This window comes from Arvicola amphibius, chromosome 17 (assembly GCF_903992535.2).
Source record: "Arvicola amphibius chromosome 17, mArvAmp1.2, whole genome shotgun sequence".
Taxonomy (NCBI): Eukaryota; Metazoa; Chordata; class Mammalia; order Rodentia; family Cricetidae; genus Arvicola; species Arvicola amphibius.
The window spans coordinates 40,790,538-40,806,315 of NC_052063.2; the positions used below are offsets into that span (position 1 = coordinate 40,790,538).

The 15,778-nt window shown below is 39.0% G+C and overlaps 1 protein-coding gene across 1 annotated transcript in view; it reads left to right on the forward strand.

Moving 5' to 3' along the window:
• Cand1 (cullin associated and neddylation dissociated 1) overlaps positions 1–15,778 on the forward strand; it is a 37,124-nt gene that overhangs the window by 6,003 nt on the left and 15,343 nt on the right. The window contains 6 exon segments of the mRNA XM_038314539.2: positions 3,727–3,870; positions 11,219–11,373; positions 12,016–12,139; positions 13,445–13,701; positions 14,232–14,337; positions 15,508–15,653. Coding sequence (XP_038170467.1) covers positions 3,727–3,870; positions 11,219–11,373; positions 12,016–12,139; positions 13,445–13,701; positions 14,232–14,337; positions 15,508–15,653 — 932 coding nt within the window.

A 15,778-nucleotide genomic window follows, 5' to 3' on the forward strand; every position in this document is an offset into this window, starting at 1 on the left:
TTTTTGTTCTTAGAACCTTCTCTACACTGGATGTTCTTGTTTAAGTTCAAGGAAATAATATGCTTTAGATGGGAGCATCTCATCAGTTTGTAGTAACTGAGATTTGGGTGTGGGCCTCAGATTAGTTTCCTTCCTTCCTTCCTTCCTTCCTTCCTTCCTTCCTTCCTTCCTTCCTTCCTTCCTTCCCTCCCTCTCTCCCTCCCTCCCTCGCTCAGGAACCTGTCCTGAATCTTGCTCTGTAGACCAGTCTGACCTTGAATTCATAAAGAAAGATCCACCTGCCTCTGCCTCCTGAGTGCTGGGGTTAGTAGCATGGACTACTGCGTTTTGTTTGTTTTTTAATTTTTTCAGCCTCTACTTCTGGCTAGTAGCAAAGTTGAACCATAGAACATTAATCTGTGATGTTCATGTCCTCATATCTGCTCACTTCTGTTGCTTAAGATTAGAGGCATACACAGTCAGTACAGTTTGTAGTTAAACCAGGGCGACTTCCTTGTCGTCGTGGGGTGAGATGAGTGCTTTAATCTCTTGATTTGAAAAAGAAAAATTTTTTTGCTTAATATTTTTTTAAAACAATCTTTTCTCATTTTACATACCAATCCCAGTTCCACTCCCTCCCCTTTTCCTGCTCCCTCCACCCCCACCATCCACCACTCAGAAAGGGTAAGGTTTCCTATGGGGAGTCAACAAAGTCTGGCACATCACTTTGAGACAGGACCAAGGTCTGTCTTTTCTCACTTCTTTCTTCTAGCTCTGTCCCTGTCTGTAATCCCTGTCTGATGTGGGAGAGTCTTCTGTTTGTGTTGATTTTATTGGTTAATAAAGAAACTGGCTTGGCCCATTTGATAGGCCAGCCCTTAGGTGGGTGGAGTAGACAGAACAGAATGCTGGGAAGAAGGGAAGTTAGGCAGACGCTTCAGGCAGTCGCCATGTCTCTCCTCTCTGGGATAGACGCCATGGAGCCAGACGCCAGGTCAGACATGTTAAATCTTTCCCAGTAAGACACCACCTCATGGTGCTACACACATTACTAAATATGGGTTAAAGCAAGATATGAAAATTAGCTAATAAGAAGCTAAAACTAATAGGCCAGGCAATGTTTAAATGAATACAGTTTGTGTGTTGTTATTTCCGGGGCTAAACTAGCTATGCAGGAGCCGGGCGGGATGAAAAGCAGGCCTGCTCGCAGCTCCTTCTACACCTGTCTTTTTCTTTACTCTCTGTTCCTGTATGTAATATTCTAAAAATACTGTTCATTTTACCCCTTAAATTCAAGTACAAGGAGTTGGCCTTTATTGTTTGTAGCAATTTTTTTCTGGAAAATTCAAATCTGAATTAGCAGATATTGAACCCCGAATCATTGATTGCTTTTAAGGATATTATGAAGTTTGATTCCTGTAATTCCCGACTCCTGCATTTTTATTAGTTGATATGTTAATTTGTTTTATGTCTATTTGCATTTAAAAGCACTTTATTTAATATGGTCGATTAAGCATGAGTGAAGCTTATTTAACATATGGTTTTTACGGAAGGCACGCCACAGCCCTTTGTATGTGGGAATGCTAGACAATTCTTCAGATTATGCATGGGGCCACGTTAGGCAGCAAACCATCAGCAGAAAGTATAAATGTGGATCACAGAGTGCTAAATAACCCCGCAGAGGATTAGTTCCCTATGGTATGAGGTTGGAACCAGAAGGCAGAGCCCCACTGCAATAAAGAGTGTGTTTTGGAGGACTGGAATTTGTTATCACCTTGCAGCTGTGGGCATGTGGTTTCAAAGGGGAAGATTTGAGTTGGGCTTACTCATTTTTTAACAAGTCAGTTGACAGATGTAGGCCTTGAGTAATAAAGATTGACTGTGTTACCGTTGCCCATTTGTTAGTCACTTAGTCTGCGTTGTCTTACGCTTTGGTGGCTTTCCTAACGTGCCTCTAGTCCAGTCAACCAGTGAGTGACTTTCTGAATGAAGTGTTGAAATGGTTCTCTGGAAGGGAAGTCTAGTCATTTCTCAGCCTAACTCTGCCCCACGTGTATTTGGTAGCTTCCTGGTGCTCCTAATCTAAGCCCGAAGTCCTGGTACAGTCTGCAGGGCTCATTAATCCCCAGCCCCTGCTTTCCTGGCACCAGCTGTTTCCTCTTCCCAGGATAATTGTGTCTTCTCATCGTACCTCACTTTTCCCTGATTTGGAGCCCCTGTTCCTGTTTGCTGTGCATCTTATCAGGGTATTGTGTGTTAGCATGTTAGCATCTTGGAATGGGGTGTCCTGTAGAGGCCAGAAGAAGGAATCAGATCCCATGGAAGTAGAGTTAACAGTTGTGAGCTGCTGAGTGTGAGTGCTGGGATCCAAACTCTGCTCCTTAGGATTTGTAACTACTTAACCATCTCTCCATCTGCAGTTTTGTTGATGAGATTTTGCTTTGCTTTGTAGTGTTTATCTCAGGTCATAATTTTCCACGTACTTCACATATGAGGAGTAGGCCTTGTTTGCTGTGTCACCCTGAGTAGCTTTGAGGCTGCAAAAGCCCATTCCAGTCACAGTCTCCCTTCTCTCTTGTGGATTAGAGTCAAACTCTCAGTTACTGCTTCAGTGCCTGCCTGCATGCCACCATGCTCCCTTCCTGATAAGGGACTCACCCCCTGAAACTGTACGCCAGCCCCCAGTTAAATGCTTTTTTTCGTAATGGTGTCTCTTCATAGGGATGGAAAGTGACTAAGACATTTGCATACCTTCATTAATATATTTCCCCATTTCAGAATATTAATCAAAACTTTGATTTTATTATTGTTATAGTTTATAATAGGAGGATCATCAAAAAGTGCCTAATTTATCTCCTATTGCCTCGATGTAAAAAGAGTTTTTCTTTAGCAGTTTTATGGAACTTGATAAAAATTGAATTATGTGCTTTTACGCAGTTTAAAACTGACATTGATGTTAAATGGTTATTGATTCCTAATTATTGGAATTATCCTTGAAATTACCTTATACTAGTCACTTACTACATTAAATTGTCATGCAAGCCCTCACCACATAGCTTATTAACCACATTGCCAGATTACTGCTATTATAGTTATGTTTTTCAGTTTAAATGTAGATCTCGGCATTTCTGTGTGAAAAAGCTTTTTTTTTTTTTTTTTTTTTTTTTTTTTTTTTTGCTGAGTCTTGTTCAAACAAAAGGAAAAAGACTATTAGCTATTTGTTATTTCAGTTGAACTATTTTAATGGTTGAGAGCCAGGAATTAGGGAAGTGTTCATTTGACTTTAAACAGCCCTTAATGCTTTATTTGCATGGGATCAACCTATATCCAGTGACATTAATTTTAAACAATTTCCTTGTTAACCTATATGGGGGAAGGAAATCTAACACTTTTTATACTTCCCTTTGCTGAATATTCATCCTGTTTATTAAATCTGAGATCAAGTGATAGATCTGTTTTTTTTTTTTCAGTCTGTTTGATTTTAAACCTTCTTTGTCTGTGGTTCAAAAGTTTCTGTATTTTTTTGATTTTTATGTGTATGAGTGTTTGCCTCATGGGGTGAGGAGTTTTGAGATAGGGTTTCTCTGTGTAGCCCTGGCTTTCCTGGAACTCAACTCTGCAGGTCAGGCTGGCTTTGAACTCATAGAGATCCACCTGCCTCTGCTTTCCAAGTGCTAGGATTAAAGGTGTATGCTACCACTGCCTGATGAAATTGTTTTGATTAAGAATTGTTTCCATTTGTACTAGGTTTATGGCTACGAATGACTTGATGACAGAGCTGCAGAAGGATTCCATCAAGCTGGACGACGACAGCGAGAGGAAGGTGGTGAAGATGATCCTGAAGCTGCTGGAGGACAAGAACGGGGAGGTGCAGAACCTGGCCGTCAAGTGGTGCGTGGTCCTGCTTGCTCACTTGAAACTGCTAGTGAAGTCTGATGCTGCCTTCCTTTTCTAGAAAGTTTTTTTTTAGAATTTTTAGGTTGCTGGTAACTGTTGTGCTTGCATGTGATTAATCCAGGATATTTCATTACAGACTCTTAACTCGTAAGTGTAGACTTTCATGTGATTATACAACTGCTAGGAAGTGCATGGTGAGAAATCAAGAAACACTGCTTTTTGTGTGATCGCTGCCCATTTTTGTTTTGTTTTGATTTTTTGGTCTGCATTTGAAAGTTCTACTCTAGTTGAGGTGAAAAACAAAACTTAAATCTTAGAAAGTTAAAGCAATAAAGACTGCATGTGCATGCCTGATGTCACAGGAGGTAGACTAGCAAGAGTTAGAGAGCTCCTTTCTCACAAAAGGGAGCAGGGAGACAAAGAAGCGAGGGGAAGTAAAAGGCAGACAGTTAAAACCAGAGTGAGGTTGATGTGATCATGTGATTACAAGAATCTGCTTGAAATCGCAGAAATTCCAGTTGTCTTTTAGTGTGCCTCTAATAAGCACTTCTTACTAGTTAGGATGTTGGCAGTTGTATTTATTATTCTTAGAGTGTAGAATTTTGAGTTCTCAGTAAATTCTTTTTGAACCTCCCTTCTTACTCAGTGCCACAAACGATAAACAAGTTAGTAAGTCAGCTTCATTTGTGGGTGCTAAATCTTAGACACTAATGGATAAAAGAAGGCAGTGTCATCTATGAAATTCTGTGTCGTTGTGTACATCAGTCAGTATCAGTTTACAGCTTTGTCCCATTACTGTCTTACTGGATTTATATAAATCTTTCAAGTTAGTTTTTGCCTAGTCATTTAGATTTCTGTCTATAAGAAAAACCTGTAAAAGGTGAGAAATCATTGGATGACATAGGAATTTCTAGAAAGACTTGGAGTGCAGGTTTACTTAACCAAAGGACAAGAAGTGTTAACGTGGTGACCTTAGGACTTACAGAAGGGAGAAGGGCCTCAGTGGTAGTGTTGTTGCAAGTGCTATATCCTGTGTCAGCCCTGTGGGATGGGGCTGGGAGAGGCGGGCAGGTGAGTTCTTATCTTGTACTTGTCAGTTTCAGCCATTCCAATTTCCATTTGATGTTGACAGTATTAATTTATATTAAGCACTGTTGCTGTTTTTTTCTTTTTTCTGTGTAGTGAGTTAGTTTATTTCCTACTATCCTTACAAGACAACATTTTATAAGAATACGAATGTGTTAGAAGGAGCTGGAGAAATTGTTTAATCATTAAGAACACTGGCTCCTCTTTCAAAGGACACAGGCTCGATTCCTAGCACCTACATAGTGGTGCACAACCTTCTCTAACTCCAGTTCCAGGGGCTCCGACACCTTCTGTCCTCCGTGGTACGTACATGCAGGCCAAGCACCCATACACAGTGTAGTAGAATATTAACGGGGCCATTGCGCCTGGCGTTTATTCTGAAGGGATGGCCATTTAGGCCTTAAAATCATCTCTTGTAAATACCAGTAATTGTTATCTGAGATTTATGGGCTGCCCTTTCTTCGAAATTTCAGAAGTTTAGCATAGCCTCAGACATAAGACATTCCTGGCAAACCTGGAATTATTATGATGACTGTGTTTCCTTAAGTGTTTCCTTAAGATAACTCCTAGTTCAGGTAAGAGATTTTAGTGTACAAGAAGAACCTGCTAAAAGGAGTTCCTTAGTTGTGCAGTCCATAGAGACTGAGTCCCCTGCTTCTGAACCATGCATAGCATATCCTGAAGTGTCTCTCTTCCACTGTTCACCTCTCTGAACATAAAATGTTCGTGTTGAAATTGGGGTGCTAAATGTCGGCATTCTGAGTCACGTGATCAGTTCATGTAGGTAGATTTTTCATCAGTCCTCAGCTCACAAATAATAAGACAGAAGCTTACTATTAACTATGAATTCTCAGCCTATAGCTCAGGCTTGTTTCTACGAAGTTCTTTTGACTTAAATTAACCCCTATCTTCTAATCTACATTGTTTTACGTGACACAGTTGCCTTTACTTTATAAAGCCCACGTTGCTTGCTCAAGAGTCCATGGTGTCTCCTCTCAACTCCTTCTTCTTCCCAGCATTCTCTGTCCAGAATTCCCTGCTGTACTTCCTGCCTAGCTCTTGGCTGTGTACCTTGTAATAAAACCAATCACAGTGATGTATCTTCTGCAGTGTAAAGGAATATCCCACGAGTCCATTGAGTCTGATTCCCCCTGCTGCTTTTGGAAAGCCTTCATTCATTCTGCAGTGTCTCTTTATTTGAACCATGTCTATAACTCAGAATATCAGCAACAGGTAAAAATAAATAAATCTAAAAAAAATTATAATATAGGTGTTAGAATCAGACCACAGTGGGTTCAAAGTCTAGCTTCACTTCCTGAATCTGAAACTGACTATGCTGAAGTTGAAGGTTTGCATTCTCAGTTCTCTCTGGGGGGGTGTGTGGGCCCTATTTGAAAATTGAATGAGACTCTTTATGAGGTGAATTTTTATGGTGGAAAATAGGGAGTTATTGGTTTTATCTTGATATATTTATGAAAAAAATGTTAACAAAGAAAAGACATCACAAAAAAAAAAAAGAAAGAAAGAAAAGAAAAGACATTACCTGTGTGGTTAGAAGATGTCAAGTGGAGTGTCCTTTGGAGAGTAAAGTTATGGGTTATTTACACTGCAAGAAGAAAAGGAAAAAAGAAGGTTCAGAATGGAGTCTTAATTCCAGAGGGTAGCAAAGCTTCCTTGTCCTTAGGAAGCAAGGTGGAAAAGGAGAAGTAGCACAAGACAAATGGAGGTCATAAATGAGTCGCATGTTCTGACCAGTAGTAGAATTGTTCACTACATATTCCTACATCTGTGAATTGCTTCTTGGGTATGCCTATACGAGACCAGACCATAGTCTCTAACACCCGTGCACTCTTGTAGCTGATCTTCGTGGTCATTTTAGTATCATCAGGGTTTCTCAAGTGTGTATAGATCCATTTTTCAAAAAAAAGTAAAAAGGTTATTTTATTTTACAATATAAAATACAATAATCAGAAAAGAAAGCTATCATATCAAACTTGGACAGGCCAAGCCAACCAGAGCCTCAGGAGAAGGCACAAGAATCCAAGACCCACTAGTTTACCCACTCAGGAGTCCCATAAAAGAACGAAACTGAAAGTTGTAGTATATATGCAACAGCCCTGCTGCAGGCCCCATGATAGCTGCTTCAGTCTCTGTGAGTTCACGATCTGCGCCTCATTCTAGGAGCTGTTTCATCGTAAGTTTGCGTACCGGTTAGCCGGAGTGTGGCTATTTATTTAGTTACAGACTTTTCTAGCTTTTAGAATTGGGTTTATCTTTATTATCGAGTTATAGGATTTTTAAAGTACGTTTTTTATTCTTTTTTTATTTTTAAAACAATCTTATTTTATATACCAGTCCCAATTCCCTCTCCCTCCTGTCCTAAAATATATTTTTATATCAGTCCATTTTTGCATTTATTTTGTAAATATCTTTTAATTTGATTTTTGGTTGTTAATTTTAATTTTTGAGTTTATTTTGATTTAACTTATAAAGTATCTGCTTTGTGGCTATTGTTCAGGTCCTAAGAAATATTTGATTTGGTTTACAAAGATTTTCTCCTAGTTGCGGTTTTTGTTTTTATTTTTTGTTCTATGATCTGTGTGGAACTGATTTTGTGGAAAGTGTAAGGTTGGAGCTGTTGGCTTCTTCCCATATGGTTGGGCAGCTGTTGCAAGTTCTGTGTGTTGAAAAGACCTTCCTTTCCCCTACTGAATTGAGTTTAGAATTTACCTGGCATCTTTGAAAAGAAATCAATGGAGTACAAAAGTGTGTGTGTTAGTCTTTTGTGCTCTACCGACCCATCAGTCTTACAGCAGTGTTCCCTTGTTATATTGTCGTTGTTCGGGAACTTCCCACCCTGGTCCTGAGTCTAAAGTGAGTGGGGAGCTGTTATGTCCACGTAGCAGCGTCTCCCGCTGGCCAGTACGCCTCTCCTCTCCAGGTGACAGTGGTAGTGTGTCCCGGCCTCCTGAGGGCTGGTGCTGTGGTGTATAGGAGGTCTGCATTAACCTAACTCACATCGTCTAGCTTAATTTTTTCCCTTTCTTGAGACTGTATTGTTTCTTTTAAAGCTCTTATCATTTTAATCACTGTCAATTTCTGTGTTTAAAATAATTATGCTGAAGCTGGAGGAATGTCTGAGAAGAGCCCACGTGCTACTACTAGTGCTCAATCTTTCAGGTATGAGCCAGTTTCTCATATCTGTTAGTTACATGAATTTGTGTTAAATCCTTGGAGTTTTGTACCTAACAGTCACTTAAGTGGTGAATCTGTTGAAATCCTCGTTATTAAGTGGAGCTATTTGTTTTGGGAGACTGCTTGGCCACTTGTTCATTTCCCGGCTGCCCAGATTCCTGAAATAACGACACAGAAACTATTAATTAAATCACTGCTTTGCCCATTAGCTCTAGCTTGCCGGGCAATCTTGTCTACTTCCAATATCCAGGAGGATAACTATATGTTGTTTCTCTTTTAGAGGTCTTTTATGTCTGAATTTGTCTTACTGCTCCTCTGCAGTTCTTTTCTGTCCAAGAGTGCTTCTTAAAATGTTGGACAGCGACTAGGGCTGCTTTGTCTTTTGGCTCCACCCAGTTGAGCATGGTGTGGGGCAGAGGTCTGTTTAACAGGACCCATGCTCACAGCCCCATTTTTATGCATACAGTGCATCTTTGTTGCCATTAAACAAATTGTATCAGTCTGTTCACAAACCCCATTTAAATGCTCCATAACCAGAACTCTGGAAAGAGTTAAGAGTTCGTGCTGACTGTGCAGTCCAGGAATCCACGGCTGTTTTTCTGTTACAGTTGAATCAGTAAGACTTCTGTTAAAGGAGCTGTGTGGCACACCGCCAGCAGGCAAAGCCCATTTTTAATAAAATGTGTCTAAATTTTGTTTTTTAGTGTCTAGAATTCCTTTCCAAGCCCTCTAACGTTTTATGTGAATTTAGTCGGCCACATTGGACTGCCAATTTGTAATAGGAAGCCACTTGTTTGTTTTCCTGGCTGCCCAGACTCCTGAAATAATCACACAGAAACTATATTATTTAAATCACTGCTTGGCCCATTAGCTCTAGCTTCTTATTGGCTAACTTACATCTTAATTTAACCCATCTCCATTAATCTGTGCATCACTACAAGGTTGTGGCCTACCAGCAAAGTTTCAGCATGTCTGTCTCCATTGGCAGCTCCATGGCTTCACCTCACTCCTCGTTCCTTCTCCCAGCATTCAGTTTAGTTTTTCCCTCCTAGCTTTGTTCTGCCCTGTGTAGGTCCATAGCAGTTTCTTTATTCATTAATGGTAATCACAGCATATAGAGGGGAATCCCACATCAACTATTGGCGGTAGATCTTGCCTGGTGTTTGGTTTGAATAATCTGTTGACTGAGAGGGATCTTAAGATTTCTAATACTGTTTTGTTGTTTCTTTTTAGTAATATCAGTTTTCTTTGCATGCATTTTAAAAGTGCATATTGTTAAAGATGAAACTATTGATACGTGTTTAAACATTAAGGAAGCCTTCATTCAAACTCAGCAGTTAGTTGTGATAAGTGCAAGATTGCTGGAGTAGGGAGAGATTAGATTCACCTAAATAAAAGGACAGGTGGGAATTATACCCAAAAAGCAGATGGGGAAATTAGGAAATGGAAAATAACCCAGGAGGAGACATGAGTGAGGGAATTCTTAACTTACTGCTTGCTTTGCATGTTTATCCAGCGAAGATATGCAGCGAAGATGGAAGCAGAGTCATCTTTATCAGTGATTAGGCATACACGTGTTTAATTGCTATCACCTAATATTTGACTGTTTCATAGCATGAGGGGAGTCTTTATTAATGTTTTATAAATGTTGATATAGTTGGATTTGTATAAGTTGCTTTTCTTTTTTTCTGCTTGATTTCCACCCACCCCACTCCTTTAGATTACTTAAGGATCTGGGTACCTTCTGAAAGTCCACTGAATGGTTCAGATTGTCACTGAATGCTGTTGAGGACTTGTTTTTTCCTTGGATTTTGATGTTTTCATCAGTACACAGTAAATATCCAGAGACCACATGACATGTGCTTCCACAACAAATTGAATGCAAAACTACACATAGAAATTAAATTTTCTGTTTCAAACATTAAGAAATTTACAGAATAGTACTCTTTACTATTTTTGAGGATATAATTTGTTGTATATGTTTTGTGTATGTGCACATCTGTGTGTGTGTGCGCGTGCACGCGTGCACAGACTTAAGGAAAGGTCTTCACTAGTCAAGCCGTCTCTCCAGCCTCCATTTCATTATTTCTTTCAGTATGCATTCCATTTATTTTAGTTTCTGGTCTTCTCCATTAGAAATGGTTGTCTTTTTTTCTTTTCCTTGTTTATATTTTAACATCCTTTCCCGACTAAGTCTCATGACTTTGGTGAGCCTTGTATTTGATTAGGATTGTTTACCAAAATGAGAGTTTTGAAATAGTTTTTCTTTCTGTTTATCTCTTGAGAACCTACTACCAAAAAACATTGTACTTTAAGTCTGCCAGTAATAATATTGAATGTGAAAGTTTTTGGAAACTGTAAAATAGTTAGTGCCTTTTTATATTTCATAGTTATATGAATTTCTTACTGCATAAGCTTCATAGTAAATCCTCTATTTTAGGGCTTATGTCTTCTTTATCAGGAATCTTGTCTAACAGTCACTTCTTGATGAATATTCATATACCAAACATGCCTGCTATATACTCCAGAACATACAGAAAGGACTTCTATCCTCATGGAGAGGTTCAACCAGCAAGAGTAATAGAAACACAACTATATAAAACAGATGTGCAGTGTGCTTTGAGAGCATATAATAGGACTAGTGGTTTTCATTGTGCTTTTAGGATTTAGACAGGCTATTAAAAGAAACTAGAACAGTAACAAAGTCACAGTTAGCAATGTAGCATCATATGGGACTTTTCTTACAGCTGAAGCTTGTTGGGAGCAGACCCCTAGCTATTAATGCTTTTGTTTGCTTGTGTTTGTGTGCTTGAAGGGTTAGCATGCAGGATGGAAATCTTCTTCATTTTCTTGTTATTCTGCTGGAAATCAGTGGGGGGAAATTGGGAACCAACTACAGGTGTTCTATCAGTTCCCCTTCATCTTTATTTATGTATCATTTATGATACAGACATCCATGGTTAAAATTGACATTTACTAGGCAAGATTTCTATTTGTGCTTACTTTTCCTGTTTATTTTTGTTTTTATCTAGTTGCTAAAAGAACTTCCTTTCTGTTGCAGTCTTGGCCCATTAGTGAGTAAAGTCAAAGAATACCAAGTAGAGACGATTGTAGACACCCTCTGCACAAACATGCTTTCTGAGAAGGAGCAGCTTCGGGATATTTCCAGTATTGGCCTTAAAACAGTAATTGGGGAACTTCCTCCAGCTTCCAGTGGTAAGCAAGAATGTTTTTTCTTATTTTCTTTCTACATGGAGATACACCTTCCCTGCATTCCAAGGGAAAGAGCTAATTTGAAGCCTTATTTTTCTTAAACACAAATGTAACTTTTGAGTAAATGTAGTTTAAATGTATAGACTCAGTTCTGTAGGGTATTTATGTTGAAGCAGGTGGTGTGTGTGTGTCTGTCTACATGTACATGAGCAACATCTCCATGTGAAGTAACTACATTGGAGCTTAAACGTGTTACTCTTTTCTTTTTAGAAACTGTTTAATTGCAGTGCAACTGCATCAGAACATAAATGGCAGTTGCTAGAAAGACTTCAAGAGTGGCAAACCCTTGATACATTTCAATCTAGACATTTGTTTGCCACAAGCACTACAGGCTTCTAGCCAGGATTCAGTAATTGCCCAGCAAAATGTGAATAGTGATAGTTGTTACATTTCCCATACCCCTTGACAGTTAAGATTTTTGATTCTTGGTTAAGTTTAATAAGCTATTACTACACATTTTTTTTTTTTCCCTAAGCAGGGCTCTCTTAAATGTCTTGAACAAGGTTAGTCTGTTGAATATTTGGTAACCAGTACAGATATCAGATAGATTTGACTTTTTTGAATTTTTTATTTACTCCCCTTTAGGCTCTGCACTAGCTGCTAATGTATGTAAGAAGATTACTGGCCGCCTCACCAGCGCAATAGCAAAGCAGGAAGATGTCTCTGTCCAGCTGGAGGCCTTAGATATTATGGCAGATATGCTGAGCAGGTAAACGTGCCCACCATTTATTTGTATCGTGTGTTACAACTGTAATAAAACTTAGCCTAGATTTCGGTGGTTGGGGGTAAAGGAAATGTAGGCGAATACACATCACAGATGTTTCACGATTCTGAAAAATCTTAAGTTTGTGATTGCACATTTTTAGCGGTTTGTTATTGTGTTCATGTTCAGTAATCTGCTGACATGAGGAGATGCTTTAGTGGAAGTCACAAGTCTGCAATTGAACAACCGTGTTTACACGGCATGTTTGTGCGACCGGGGGTGGATTTTATTCACTTGTTGCTTTCCTACTTTTTGTGGCAGGCAGGCTTAGGAATAAATAAGGCACTTCTAAGAAAACGAACTTTAAAGGGCATTTCAGTTTCAGTGTATCCTTGTTTCTAACAATTATTAGTTATTCATTATTTGTGACTAGTATTATGGCTAATTTGGTTTAATATAAAAATAGTTGAGGGTTTTGATAGAGAAAATTGTGCGTTTATTAAATAATGTAATGAGAGGCTATGATTGCCCTGTTACACACAGCTCTCATGCTTTTATCTAGGAGGTGAGAAGGGAAATGGCCGAAAAGCCAAGGGAGCCAAGACTAAGTGGGACTGTGCTCAGTGAAGCTTTTTATGGGTGAATGTGAGGAATGAGCTGTGCAGAGGTGTAGAATATGCCGGTAAGGATGGCGAAGACAAAGGCAGCAGGGTCCTTGGTGGACTGGAGGCCTGCGAGCTGGGCGGGAATGTATGCTGATTGTTAGGCAGTGATAACCCATACAGTCTTTTTGTCCCCTGTGTGATTCGCAGACTGGCACTGTTGGTACATGATAGTATATATACTTTGGTTTATATATATGCAATATATAATTTAGCTGTCTGTGTGTGTTGAGAGATTGGGAAACACAATATTGGGAGCAAATGAACCAATAAAACTGAGCATGAGGTAGACAGAAAAGAAGGGAGAAAGTGAAGAGACATCTGGGCTTTTGGTGTTGTGAGTACTCAAAACAACCACAACTGAGTAGATAAAATGCTGTGAAGGAGGGACGTGACAAGATCATTGTGCCTCTTGTTTGGTGTTTGCCAGCAATAGTTTATGGAGCAGGTAATACAGCTGGGGTTCAGATACATCGATAGTGGCAGTGGAAATTTAGCTTTTCTTTTACTCTGAGTTTCCGTTTGTCTCAACCTAATTTGTACCCCAAATCCATACATTGAGTTCGGAGTCTAGACATACTAGCAGTGCTCTGGCATGTTGAATTTATTTTTCTATCTGTTTCTCTCTCTCTCTCTTTTTTTTTTTTAGGCAAGGAGGACTTCTTGTAAATTTCCATCCTTCAATTCTGAGCTGTCTGCTCCCCCAGCTGACGAGCCCTCGACTGGCAGTGCGGAAAAGAACCATCATTGCCCTTGGCCATCTAGTAATGAGCTGTGGGAATATCGTCTTTGTGGACCTCATTGAGCATCTGTTGTCAGAGCTATCCAAAAATGACTCCATGTCAACAACAAGGACCTACATCCAATGTATTGCTGCTATTAGTAGGCAGGCTGGCCATAGGATAGGTAAGACCTTTTTACATGTTTCAAAGTTGATTTTTTTCCCCACTTGTTTGTGCATGGTGTGTGTGTGTGTGTGTGTGTGTGTGTGTGTGTGTGTGTGTGACTCAATGCTCATGTGAGGTCAGAGAGCAACTCTGCAGTCAGTTCTCTCTGTCCACCTGTACATGGGGATCAGAGCCGGGCCCAGCCTGTGCGGGAGGCACCTTTACCCTCTGAGCCTGCTCACTGGCTGGCCCCCTAAAATTGTTAATTTTTTTTAAACCCTAGGACTTTTTAAAAAAATATTTATTTATTTGTTTGTTTATTGTGTATACAATATTCTGTCTGTGTGTGTGCCTGCAGGCCAGAAGAGGGCACCAGACCCCATTACAGATGGTTGTGAGCCACCATGTGGTTGCTGGGAATTGAACTCAGAACCTTTGGAAGAGCAGGCAATGCTCTTAACCTCTGAGCCATCTCTTCCACCCCTCCTAAAATTGTTTTTTAAATTTTTTAAAAGTGTTTGATTTTAAAAAACAATATGCTTTTCTTAGGTGAATACCTTGAGAAGATAATTCCTTTGGTGGTAAAATTTTGTAATGTAGATGATGATGAATTAAGAGAATACTGTATTCAAGCTTTTGAATCATTTGTGAGAAGGTAAGTTTTTCCGATCTCTATTTTTTTAAAGTCTTTATATTTAAAAAAGTGTTCTCCTTAAGATTGAAATAGTACTTTTAAAATTAGGTAAATAAAGAGAAACAGCATAGGATTTTATATGTAATTCTTCATAAATAGTAATTGATTGCTAATAGAATATTTGTAGCAAATGTCATCTTACTATTATAAAATCTAGTATTTCCGTTTACTTTGAAAATGTTTATCATTGTTAGAACTTAAAACACTTATATAGTATTCACTTACTCATACCGGGAGAAATGCCATGTAATATAGTCTGTTTCCAGAATAACAAGGTGGATTTTCCAAAGAGAAGCAAAGTAGGTTGCACTTTTCAACCTTTATGTTTCAGACAGTATTGGCTAAAAATTGTGTGAGAGCAGTGTTAGCCGAATGTTTGTCTTCAGCTGATGTGGTTTGTTTGGATGTCGTGATCCTAACTAGTTTTGGTCTGGACTTTGCCCTTTTGCCTCATGGTTTAGGGAGCCCTTTTATAGTGCTGCCAATTTAAAAGTAATTTATTATTACTGTTGTCTTTTGATGTTTTAATCTGTGTGGGTGTTTGGGCTGTGTGCATGCCTGTGTACGCCTGGCACTCATGGAAACCAAAAGGAAGTATCAGATTCCCTGGAACTGGAATTCACAGGCAGGTGTGAGCCTCCATGTGAATGCTAGGATTGAATAAAGGTTCTTTGCAAGAGCCACTAGGGCTCCTGACCACTAAACTGTCTCCAGCCTCCATACCATATTTTGAAAATTAGTAATGGTAAGATTCATTTTATTAAGAACCATGAATTGCTCCTTTAATTTTGACTTTGTGAGCATATGTATTTTTTTATTGATAATTAATATACAGGGAGAGAAGACCATGATGCTAAGTGAATATTCAGTTTTACAAGTGCCATTGACTTAAGTCTCTATACTGCTCCGCCTTGAACCATGTAGTTAGTATATAATATATATGGTAATTTGTGTGGGGATACACATCCTAAAATTAAATATCATTTGAAAGGCAAATATTTTCAAACATATAGCTCATGGAACAAAAATTTAAGTGGTTAGAAACTATTTTGCTGGTACTGCTAATAACTGAAGCAGGGAAAAATGTATGGTGTGTGTGTGTGTTAAAACAGCTCTTGTCTTTATATTCAGATGTCCTAAGGAAGTCTATCCTCATGTTTCTACCATTATAAACATTTGTCTAAAATATCTTACCTATGATCCAAATTACAATTATGATGATGAAGATGAAGATGAAAATGCTATGGATGCTGATGGTGGAGATGATGATGATCAAGGTATTTCAAATTATATAGAAGGAATCTGTGTGTTACCTCAGAAGAAGCCAGTATCCCAGATGGAACATTGGTTCATAACTGCAAATTGCACCATAGTTTTGTTCCTTAGATTTTTCTTTTTTTGT